We start from the raw sequence: 12,792 nt of genomic DNA, 5'->3' as shown, positions 1-12,792 counted from the left end.
GTTCAGAGAAGATTCAACTGACTGCTCATTAGATTTTTGCTTGTCACACCATTTACATTGTTGTCATGAGAACCCTTTTCTCAGAGGCTGCAAAACATCTCCAAGCCTACGTCGTTTGTCACACCTGCAAATATTGCAAACCATTCTTCCCACAGTGTGACATCCAAAACTTAACTGCTAATAAAATCAACTTCCTTCATATCTCACAAGCACCTTCCACCATTATGAAAGCTTGAGAAATGTGATACATCTTTTTATCAAAATTGACACTTCACATCTCAGTGCTAAGTCAGAATGTACTATCCTCTCGTGAAAGTTGTATGATTTATTTTATTTAATACTGCTTTGTAATTTCATTAACAGAGAAATTAATTGAGAGGGATAACCATTTTAATAGAGAACTCAGAACTCTGAACATATTGCAGTTTGACATCAGCTTCTAAATGCTTTGTTAAAATCATATTTAATATTTCATAAGTTACAGTGCAGAAAGTGAAATCGTTATCCCTGATCGTGGTCTTGTTTAGATGACCTTTCTGATGATGAGTAAAAATATGAAAATTAACTGTCCCAGCCACATGTACAGTTTGCATTAAAATGAAAGTCAGACAAAATAACTGAAAGATGCAGGCTTGATTTCAGTACTTAATTGGTTTGCGGTAGGGCCACTATTGCTATAGATTTTAAACACCTCAGTGGACTGCAAATCATGTTTTAAGTTGGGGCAGATGGTGAAAGGAGCCAACTACCATAGATAAAGCAGGCAAAGTTATGAACATTGAGTTATTATTAAAATTATGAAAAATAAAAATTACATGTTACCAAAGAAACTTACATGGTTACTCTATGACCTCTTGATGAGAAAAGACAATGTAAAGTCAGTATTGCAACTATTTAAAAGATATGGTTACAAAGTGTAAGATACACTGCAGGGTCATGGATTATGTCTCTGATTAGTTAATGTCTCTGATTAGATACATCTCAATTACCAATGTCGTTAATTGTTACACAGAATATTATCGATGTAGCTGTAAGTTATGCTACATGATCAGCTACATAAAAAACTCAGATATATGGGTTGTTTTGGGGAAGGAGACCAGACAATGAGGTCATCGGTCTCATCGAATTAGGGAAGTACGGGGAAGGAAGTCGGCTGTGCCTTTTGAAAGGAACCATCTCGGCATTTGCCTGGAGCGATTTAGGGAAATCACAGAAAACCTAAATCAGGATGGCCGGACGCAGGATTGAACTGTCGTCCTCCCGAATGTGAGTCCAGTGTCTAACCACTGTGCCACCTCGCTCGGTCAACTCAGATACTATAAAACAATGTATTTAAATGAAATTGCCCCTAATAATGATTACGCAAAATGTAAAAAATCTTTAAGGTTGAATTTACGTTGTGCTTATTCATTATTAGGGACAGTTATGTTTAAATAGGGTGATTCTAACATTGTTTTTCATTGTAGAGCACCACCATCCCAAGGATATTTCACCACTCACGGGAATAAAGAGCCAAAAACCAATGTAAACATCAAATAAATAAATAAATTTACATCTAGATGTGAACAGCTATCGGAAGATGAAGCTGTTGGTTCAAAACTGGTCATGGTGCTAATTGTGCACATAAAAGTAGCATTATCAATAGTGGCTAGTTGCTGTTTTCCTCTTTGTAAGAATCAACCAGTATGTTAGCACTTCAAAGCAATTTTGTTGCCACCTTACTCACAGCTACACATTTTGGGCCACATCAAACTTTCATGTTCTCTTAATGAAGTTTATTACACCCTTCAGATATTTAAAAATATCGTTACTGCTGTAAAGTTGCAAAGAAAAGAAGAAGGAAACGAAGAAAATGCCTATTAGGTAAGGATTAGGTTCAAAGTCATATAACTTCTTATGCTGATTTAGAATAAAGTTATTCATTTGCTTCATACTTTCATTTTGGTTTCTACTTAACATTTTATAACATGTAAAAATCCTGACCACCACCACCATCACTATAATTTATTGCACATAAACAGGTGATTTAGGCCCATGTCAGAAGACAAAAGTCCATGAATCATGACTAAACAGAATTGTAATATCACAAAAATTTATTACATTTGTATAAACTTCTTTATTACGTCAGTCTTTGTGAATCACAATCAGCAATACCAAAATTAGTCCTTGAAATGAAAGCAAAGAATAGAGGAATGGTTGAACAGCTTAATATATTTGATGGGTACATTACTTTGAGGTAATTAAATCCCTCTGTAATCTTTAGTTGATTGTGTCACCTGGCATGAAACCAATTACACAACTCAATAAAAGTTTGGAATACTATTGTAAAATGTAGACTGTGGTAGTAGGGATCTCACTGACCTAGGCACTTCTTTCATTATCCAGTTATAGCCCATATACTGAATGTTGTTTACTACTGGCATGCTTTTTGGGCATTTCCCAGTCATGTAAACATACCTCTTCTGCAGCAGCACGACACGAGCAGTCCGCTGTCAACAACAACTTCATTCAGTTTGTGTTCCACACAGCAGTAACATGCCATGTCGAGGTATACAACACTTTGATAGAGTCAGTGTAGTGGCTTTACTTTCAGCAGGTCATACACAGCAAGATGTTGCCAATCAGTTACGTATCACTCGAACTGGTATGTCTAAAGTATGGAGGAAGTAGGGAGATGGGAAATTTGAACGACAGACTTCGTGGTGATAGTGTTCATATGACAACACCAATGCGGGGTCACAGGCCCTAACATCAACTGCCAGAAATATTGGAAATGACTCCTCCTGGGCAGTAGGGGTTTTTATCTCACACCAAACAGTACATGGAATATTGCATCAGTGTGGTCCTCATTCCAGAAGACCAATGAGAAGTTTTGCACTGAACCAATGGAACTGATGCAGTCAGAGGACCTATGCTCTTTTACATCGACATTGGACCATTGCAGACTGGAGTAATGTCATGTTTGCTGACAAGACCAGGATTGATTTGCAACCAGACACTAGATGTGTTAGGGTTTGGAGAAGTGCTAGAGGACACCAGGAATGCCAGTACATTCAGCAAGTCCATCCATTTGCAGGTGGAAGTGTAATGTTCTGGGAAGCAATAATGATGGGACTGTGGATCTCTCTAATTCTCATTTATGACAATTTGACTGGTCCCCTATACCTCCAAGAGGTCCTACAAATGATTGTAAGGCCCTACAGATGTGAATTCAGTGACAACTTCGTAGTTGATCATAACTTTCTATTCGATGACAATGCAAGGTCACATCATACTCTAGCAGTGTCTCGACATCTTCAAAGATGCAACATCAATCAGTGCATTGGCCAGCACAGTCCCCAGACATGTATGCAATTGAATGTGCAAGGGACCTGTTGAAGGCCGCCATTGCACAGTGACCAAATCCACCTAACATTCTTCAGGACCTCACTGAAGCCGCCATTGAGGAGTAGGACCTCATACCTCAAGATTAACTTGATGGTCTCATCCAGTGCATGCCTCATAAAGTGTACAAACTTATCTGTGTGCGGGGAGGACATACTACTAAAGACTGATAATCATCATCATGAGATAAAGATTTTCTGTTTTTGTTTTCAAGATGTACCCTTAGGAGAGAGCCTATTTTGTTTTGTAATGATTTTTTTGTAACTGACAAAAATCATTCTTGTTTTCAGAAGCAATTATGCTTAGTTTGTTAATAAGGTATTCTACACTTCTCGATGGGTGTACTATAATTAGTCATTGTAATAAACTCTATGATATTCCAAACTTTTGTTGGAGTGTGCAGATAATGACAGAAGCACAAATTTTGGAATAGTTTATGATAAGGTTTAAGTGATGTTTGTCTGCTTACTTGTTTTTCTAAAATTTAATTACTTCCTCAATTGTGTTTATTGATTAATTTTGATGCTGAAAACTCATTACACTGACCATATCTATTCTTGTCCCTCAAGAGCACTGTCTGTATATTCCTCATTTTATTGGATAGCATATTTGTGAACTCACTTCTCAGATGTCATCCAGATATGTTTGATTACAAAGTAATTGAAGAATATTCAAAATGAGATCTATGTATATGTGCTAGAAAAACTGGCTATTTGATAGTTTGCAGAAATAAAATTGTATTTAACTAGACAATACTATTAAAGGATGTATGAAATATACATATCTCGGAAGCTCTCATAAGAAAACTGAAAGAACAGAACAAGTGTACAAAATTTGCTAACATAAGGGAGGAACTTCCTCCAAACTCTCAACTCATGTCAAATGAAATAAGAATAAATTTAAAACTCAACAAACACAGAGCAGACATAGTAGCGCACATTTCTTAACATAGCAGTGTATTGGCAACTGAATATCCATGAAGTGAGGGAAAAAGAAAGCACTAGAAATGGATTACCTCAGGTGAGTTGCCTTTTGTGAGCAATTGCTCTACTGACTGAGGTACCCAAACATGACTCATGACCCATCCGCACAGCTTTACTTCTGCTAGTACCTCATCTCATACCATCCTGACTTCACAGAAGCTCTCCTGCAAAACCTGCGCAAGACTAACATTCTTGGAAGAAATGCTATTGTGGAGACATGGGTTAGCAACATCCTGGAGGTATTTCCAGAATGAAATCTGTGCTCTGCATTGGCGTGTGTGATGATATGAAACTTCCTGGTAGAATAAAATTGTGTGCCAGACAGAGACTCAAACTCAGGTCTCAAGTCTGTGAATTATCGGGAGTACCATTTCCCCTATTCCCACTGCACAATTTTCCAATGAGAAACAAAAATCCAAGAATACAAGACCTTTGACTGAGTCCAAAAGAAATATGATCACGTACATTCTAAATGTGTGACAATAACATGGTCTCCCGCTACAATGATGTCATCCTCTCTTGCGACTGTGCCATTGCCCTCTGTGTCATCTACATCAGGCCCTCAGGGTTGCCTGGCTACACCTGTGACCCTGGTGGTTGGGGCCACTCTCCCTACTGTTTACTGCATCTCTTTTGGGAGCATCAACTTCCTACCTGCTACTCAGTCCCCAACCACCAGCTGGAGTAGCAATGCCTTCCTCTGGAATTCCTTACCAGGAAGGGGTCCCTCGGTTGTCCCTTCGCAGGAATCTGCTAGCCTGCAACTGGATACCTACCAGCGACTGAAGGAGCCACAGGCTGGGGTTGTAGAACTTCATATTCTTCCTTTGCACCAGAATCTGGAGCAGACAAGCCCTTACAGAAGTAAAAATCATCTAAGGAGAAGAAGGACAAGAAGAAGAAGTCCTCCAAGAAGGAGGAGATTCTGGTGGCCACTTGTTGCTGGACCCCACATGTTCCACCTGTGTATCAAAGGTGGCATTCCTGGTGACCCCTGACTCCCCCCTGTACCCTGATATGGAACAAATGTGTACTGATGCCATATCCTCACAAGTGGTGGCAGGAGACAGACATGAGGCATGACCTGCCTAACTGGTCCCTTCATGCCCCCACAGGGTACTGATACCATGATCCTCCAGTGGAACTGAAGCGGTTTTTTCTACCACATGGCTGAGCTACTACATCTGCTGTGCATTTCCCCTGTTTTTTGCATCACCCTCCAGGAAACCTGTTTCCCAGCAATGCGGACCCCTACCCTCTGTGGGCTATTGGGGCTATTTTAAGAATTGAACTGACTTTGAAAGAGCATTGGGTGGTGTTTGCATGTACTTCCTGGACTCTGTTTACAGCAAACATGTGTCACTTGATATGAGTTTGGAGGCTGTGGCTATTAATGTGAAGACATCTCTGGAATTTACCATCTTTAATGGGTACCTGTGGAACAACAGCTGTCATTTTTCCCGAGGGCATTCAGCTTTACTGTATGGTTAAATGACGATGGCATCCTCTAGGGTAAAATATTCCGGAAACGTGGACGATAAATAGTTTGGACTAGAAGAGAAGCTTTCAAAATGTGGTGCTACAGAAGAATGCTGAAGATTAGATGGGTAGATCACATAACTAATGAGGAGGTATTGAATAGAATTGGGGAGAAGAGAAATTTGTGGCACAACTTGACTAGAAGAAGGGATTAGTTGGTAGGACATATTCTGAGGCATCAAGGGATCATCAATTTAGTATTGGAGGGCAGTGTGGAGGGTAAAAATCGTAGAGGGAGACCAAGAGATGAATACACTAAACAGATTCAGAAGGATGTAGGTTGCAGTAGGTACTGGGAGATGAAGCTTGCACAGGATAGAGTACATGGAGAGCTGCATCAAACCAGTCTCTGGACTGAAAACCACAACAACAACAATGTATATCTCCCTCCAAAGATGAAGTGACCCAGAACATATTGTCTGCACTGTTTTCTCAGCTTTCCCCACTCTTCTTAATATTCATTGCCTTCAATGCCATCAACTTTTTTGGGATGGAACTACAATTACTGGCTGTAGTAAAGCTGTTGAACACTCACTCACAGAGCTCGATCTTTCCTTTTTGAATACTGGTGTTCCCACAACTTTCAGTGTGAAATATGGGTCTTATTCAGCCATTGGTGTTTCCTTTTGCAACCCTGGTCTTCTTCCCTCCATCTGTTGGAGAGTCCATAATGACCTATGTGATAACGATCATTTTCCAATTGTTTTGACCTTCTCTCAGCATCACTCACCCGGGTGTTCTCCCAGGTGGGCTTTCTACAAAGCTGACTGTGATGTTCCCACCACTTACTTTGCCCTTCACACACTGCTACACAGAGGTATCAATGTGTTTGTCCAGAGCACATTGCATCCATTCTTCAAGCAACTGACTTAGTGATCCTCTCTTCCTTGTGACCCCTCATCAGAAGACAGAATCTTGGTGGACTCCTGAAATCACCGGGGCCATTTGAGATTGCAGACAGGCTCTCCAAGACCACAAGTAACATTCATTAATGGGGCACCTCATTCCCTTTAAATGGCTCCATGCACAGGTCTGCCACTTCATAAAAGACTAGAACAAGAATGCTGGGAATGGTATGTTACTACAGCTGTACCACGGTCTCTCCTTTGCAGATTTGGGCTAAGATTCTACTCCTCTATGAACACTAGCCCACTGTAGGTGTACCGATATCTCTATGACTAGAGTTGTCCACACTGATCCAGACAGTGTTGCTGAACATTTTGGTTTGCATTACACTCGAGCTTCTGCATCTGTCAGTTATCAGCCTGCATTTTGTTTTCTCAAACAGCGGTTAGAGCGACTTCATGTGGAGCCCTACAATGCTCCATTCTGAGCGGGAATTCCTCAGTGCCTTAACCCTTTGCCCTAACAAATGTTCAGGGCCAGACCACATCCATAGCAAAATGCTCAAACACTTATCAGTGGATTGCCAATATCATGTCTTTGCCACGTTCAACCACATCTGGAGTGAGGGTGGGTCACCATTCATTGGCAAGAAAGCATGGTCGTCACAATGCTGAAACCAGGTAGACACTCCCCTGAGACGGAAAATTATAGCCCAATTAATCTCACTAATGTTCTCTGCAAGTTGCTTGAACACACGGTGAGCAGGTTGCTGTGCTGATACTTTGAATCTTGGGGTTTTTTGGGTCCATCCCAAGGTGGTTTCTGTCAAGGCCATTCTGCTGCTGAGAATTTGGTCCACCTAGAGCCTGCTATCTGGTCGGCTCTTGCCCAGTGTCAACATCTTATTGCTGTCTTCTTCACCTTGCGAATAGCTTACGCCACTACATGGCATCACTACATCCTTGTTACGCTATACGAGTGGGGTCTCCAGTGCTCACTCTCAATTTTTGTCCAGAACTTCTTGTCCCACAAGAGATTCGAGGTTCAAGTTGGCGCTTCTCCGCAGTACCTGCCATCCACAAGGGAACAATTCCCCACATAGCTCTGTGGAGTGTGTTCTCCTTTTTCTAGTGGCCTTCAGTGGTCTCGCTGCAGTTGTGGGGTCTACAATGTCACTCTCCCTGTAGGCTGAGGTCTTTTGCATCTACTATTGCTCCTCAATTGTAGGCGTTTCTGAACATTGACTGCAAGGTGCCATATGAAAGGCACAGTGCACTCATGTCTATGGCTTCCAGTTTTCCACTGCCAAGACGTGTCATGCACTTCGGTCACCATCTTACTGTTCATCCCCAACCAGAACTCTACCTTGATGATGAAGTGCTCAATGCCTTATTGTTTTCTGGGTTTGGTCTTTGAGCCCAGTTGATGTAACTTCCCCACCTTCGACAACTTAAGCAAACATGGTGGTGACATCTTAATATACTTCTCTCTCTCAGAAACACCAGCTGGGATGCAGACTGCTCTACACTTTTTGTGTGTCTACAAAGCTATGATGCTGTCCTTGATTGGTTATGGGAACCTAGCATGTGGCTTGGCATTGCCTTCAGCATTGTGGATGCTGGACCTGATATGCCCTTGAGGCGTCCATCTAGCGGTAGGTGTCTTTCAGACTTGCCCTGTGCATGGCCTACTTCCAGAGGTGGAGCTCCTTCCTTTCAGACCAGGCACCAACAACTGCTGCTCAACAATGTGGTACATCTTTTCTGCTGCCCAGAGCATCCAAATTACCATGTTATTATTGCTGGTAGGGGGATTTGGCTCCCACAGCAGAGGCTAAGGGCTGGAGTCATGATTGCAGTTTGCCTACAGAGTCTCTGCTCTCAACTCCAGATTCCCCCACAGCTGCTTCTCGTCAGGGAGAAATCGTGTGAAACCCCTTGGTGTATACTATTTCCTTTGATCTGTTTCGATGTACCCTTTGGACCAAAAGACTGTAGACCCCATGGGTTTTCACTGCCTGTTTCTGGGCATTCTTGACACATTTCTGCACTAGTAACATTATAATTTGATGGCCGAACTCGTTTAACTTACCCACTTGCAAGGTGCAATGAACTACACTCCCTGCCGGATGGACACAATGTATTCACTGCAGAATTGTGCCCTTTGCTTGAGCCTCAGCCACTTTTGTTCTTGTTCCAATGAGAAATTCTTAATTTGTAGTAACTCCCCGAATAGTCTTCAGGCTATCAACCAGTGCTATCCTTGACAACCAATGGTTGCGACTATCCAGGATCTCCTGCATGACCTCCATCAATCTGGATGGCTGATCGTTTTTCTATGAACTCTTGGTCACACTGGGATCCCAGGGACTGGTTGGTCAAATAGGCTATCAGGATGCCGACTTCGGAGTTGGGAGTATTGGAATTGGAGGCTTGGAATTTGGATTGATGTGCTCTGGTTTCTCCAAATAAACTGCAAACCATAAACCTCTCCCATGGCAGTCCTCTCCCAGAGATTCAAATGTGGGATATTCCAGAATCTTTCGCCAGTGGAGAGATCATCATGACACCTTTTTCAATTACAGGCTACAGGTCCTATGGATACACATTATGTGTCTTTAATGCAGCAGTTTCCATTGCCTTCTGCATCCTCATGGCATTGATCATTTTACTGATTCTTCCACCTTTAAGGAGAGTTTACCACCCCAAGGGCAAGAGAGTGCCCTGAACCTCTGTCCACGCCTCCACCCTCTTTTTAAGATGAAAGTCTTTGGCCACCAATGCTGATTATTATTTAAAATTTAAGCAGTGGCATAGTTTGTACCCAGGACTGAGGACATTTTGATTACTAATCAAGAACACTACCCCTAGACCATGGGTGCAAGTCACATTGGTGTGTAGAATGTATGAGTCTGGCGATGTACCATCTGACTTCCAGAAAAATATCATCCACATAATTCTGAAGACTGCAAGATCTGACAAGTGTGAAATTTATCACACAATCAGCTTAACTGCTGATGCATCCAAGTTGCCAACAAGAATAATATACAGAAGAATGGAAAAGAAAATTGAGGATGTGTTAGATGATGATAAGTTTGGCATTAGGAAAATTAAAAGCACCACAGAGGCAACCCTGACACTACAGTTGATAATGGAAGCAAGACTAAAAAAAAAATCAAGACACGTTCATGCGATTTGTTGACGTGGAAAAATCATTTGAAAATGTCATATGGTACAAGATGTTTGAAATTCTGAGGAAAATAAGGGTAAGCTGTAGGGTCAAAAGGGAATATTAAGTGTGGAAGATCAAGAATGAAGTGCTCGGATTAAAAAGGGTGTAAGGCAGGGATGTAGTATCACTCCTACGAAAGAAGCAATTATGGAAGTAAAAGAAAGGTTCAAGAGTGGAATTAAAATACATTGTGAAAGGGTATCAATGATATGATGACGTTGCTATCCTCAGTGAAAGTGAAGAAGTTTTGATGATCTGCTGAATAGAATGACTAATCTGATGACTACAGGATGTGGATTGAGAGTACATAAAAAAAAGAATGAAAGCAATGAGAAGCAGCAGAAATGAGAACAGTGAGAAACTTACTATCAGACTGATGGTCACAAAATAGATGAAGTTAAGGAATTCATCTACCTAGGTAGCAAAATAACAAATGATGGATGGAGCAAGTAGGACATCAAAAGCAGACTAGCACTGGCAAAAAGGGCATTCCTGGGCAAGAGGAGTCTACTAGTATCAAACATAGGCCTTAATTTGAGGAAGAAATTTCTAAGAATGTACGTTTAGCACATCATTGTATGTTAGTGAAACATGAAACATGGACCGTGTGAAAATCAGAACAGAAGAGAACTGAAGCATTTGAGATGTGGTGCTATGGATGAATGTTGAAAATTGGGTGGACTGATAAGGTAAGAAATGAGGAAGTTCAGTGCAGAATTGGAGAGGAAAGGAATATGTGGAAAACACTGACACGAAGAAGAAACAGGATGATAAGATATCTGTTAAAGCATTAGGTAATAACTTCCATGGTATGAGAAGAGGGTGTAGAGGGTAAAAATGGTAGAGGAGGACAGGGACTGGAATACATCCAGCAAATGATTAAGAACGTAAGTTGCAACTACTACTCTGAGATGAAGAGGGTGGCACAGGAGAGGAACTCGTGGGGCAGGCCACATCAAACCAGTCAGAAAACTGATGACTAATAATAATAATAATCAATGAGTACTGCTTTAGAAACAGGGAATGCAGTGACAATGAAATGAGAAATGAAAGGGAAAGACTAGAGTGGCCGGCACAAAAGTACTGTCCTCAAGGTCACGGCTGCTGCCAGCCACCAGTAGGGTGACAGGGTGATTCGCCCGCCTCTCGGCTTTGTTGCCATGTAGGTACCGTTAGTGGTGTGGTAGGTCAGAGTAGCTCAAAGCTCAATGTTACACTGCTATATCGAGTGTTTACTTCTGAGCTCAGTGTCTTAGTGTCTTTATAAAGGTGCTTTCACGTGTGTTCGGTGGTGAAGAACAATGAAAGAGCAATGGCCTACTTGTAGTACTCCTCCGGTTGGTGTGCATAAAGGGCGGAAAGACATTCATAAACAATTGAAAATTATCATATCAAATATACTCAATTTTTTTTACTGATCTGGCCGACAATGAAAAAATGAGGAATAACTTAAATTTTGCACATATTCATAAACTTATTGTTAAAGCGTGTGGTGTCTCCAAGTCAACTGTAGGCCATATTAGCAAATCTGTATCATTGGCAAAATCTCCAGATATGAATGAGCATTTAAATTCTCCAATAAAGGAATATGAACGTGAACGGAAATCAACCAACTTTGACAATTTTAACAAAGAGCTCGTGCATAGAACTGTACTTCGATATTACGACAGAGGAGAGTATCCAATGGCTAAAAAAATACAGGCTGACCACCATGAAACAATTAATTACTTGGGCTCAGAGACCTCCATTCTTCGTCTTCTCCGCTCCCTTGGTTTACAATTCAGGAACTGTAATGACAGACGGAAGTTCGTAATGTAACGCAGAGATATTGCAGCAGCAAGAGCAAAGCTTTTGTGTACAATGCACTTCTTGCATGCGGAAGACAGCAGGCCTGTATTGTACTGGGAAGAAACTTAGGTTTCACAGAACCACACCAATAAGTATATATAGCACGTCTAAAAAGGAAATGGCAGTTTGAAAATGCCTACTGGTAGAGGTGGTCGATTAATCATTGCCCACGCTGGTTCATTAACCACAGGCTTCACATCAGAGGCCAAACTCGTTTTTTGTGGTGGGAAAAGTTCTTGCCAATCCAATTACCATTCAGAAGTGAATGGAGAAGTTTTTAAGAATTGGTTTATTCGACTGTTGTCTGCACTGGAAGAAGGATCAGTTATCACGATGGATAACACCAGCCACCACTCCATTCAGATAGAAAAGCTGCCAGGTTCAAATTGGCTTGTGGCAGATATTATTATTATTATTATTATTGTGGAGTGGTTAAAGAGAAAGAATGTTTCATTTTCTGTCAGTGAAACGAAGGCTGAATTCCTGTCTAAGGAAGAAATCGTAGGTGCCAAAAAGATTTATGAATTAGATCAACTGGCAACTGAAATGAAACCCCAAGTGGTATGGCTACCACTGTATCACTGCCACTATAATCCCATTGAATTGATATGGGTCCAAGTAAAGCGATAAGTAGCGAAAAGACATACTACTTTCAAACTTGCTGATGTCGAGAAACTAACACACGAAGCTCTTGACAACATTACTTAGCATGACTGAGAGAGGTGCATAAAACACGCAGAAACATTGCAAGAAACTGATTTCTTGAAACAGGGTTTGAGAGAGACCATAGTGGAATCTGATAATACACCTGGCTGAAACAAGCAACAGTGAATCTGACGACATGGAGCCAGAAGATCCTTCAGTTTGAGTAAGTGCCATCTATGTAAAAAGCTGACTTGATTTAAATGTTTGTCTCTTCATTTCAGTTATAGAGGACATACTGCACATGTTTTCCCCTCAC

At 41.2% G+C, this 12,792-nt stretch overlaps 1 protein-coding gene across 1 annotated transcript; it reads left to right on the top strand.

Annotated features, from left to right (window-relative positions):
* Positions 1-11,963: 11,963 nt before the first annotated feature.
* Positions 11,964-12,461, top strand: LOC124795815. Its single transcript, XM_047259897.1, has one exon. It carries the CDS (start codon positions 11,964-11,966, stop codon positions 12,459-12,461), a length of 498 nt encoding a protein of 165 aa, XP_047115853.1.
* Positions 12,462-12,792: the final 331 nt, after the last annotated feature.

Source organism: Schistocerca piceifrons, chromosome 4 (assembly GCF_021461385.2).
Source record: "Schistocerca piceifrons isolate TAMUIC-IGC-003096 chromosome 4, iqSchPice1.1, whole genome shotgun sequence".
NCBI lineage: Eukaryota > Metazoa > Arthropoda > Insecta > Orthoptera > Acrididae > Schistocerca > Schistocerca piceifrons.
The sequence above is the reverse complement of the archived record's forward strand: the minus strand, read 5'-3'. Positions and strand labels throughout refer to the sequence as shown.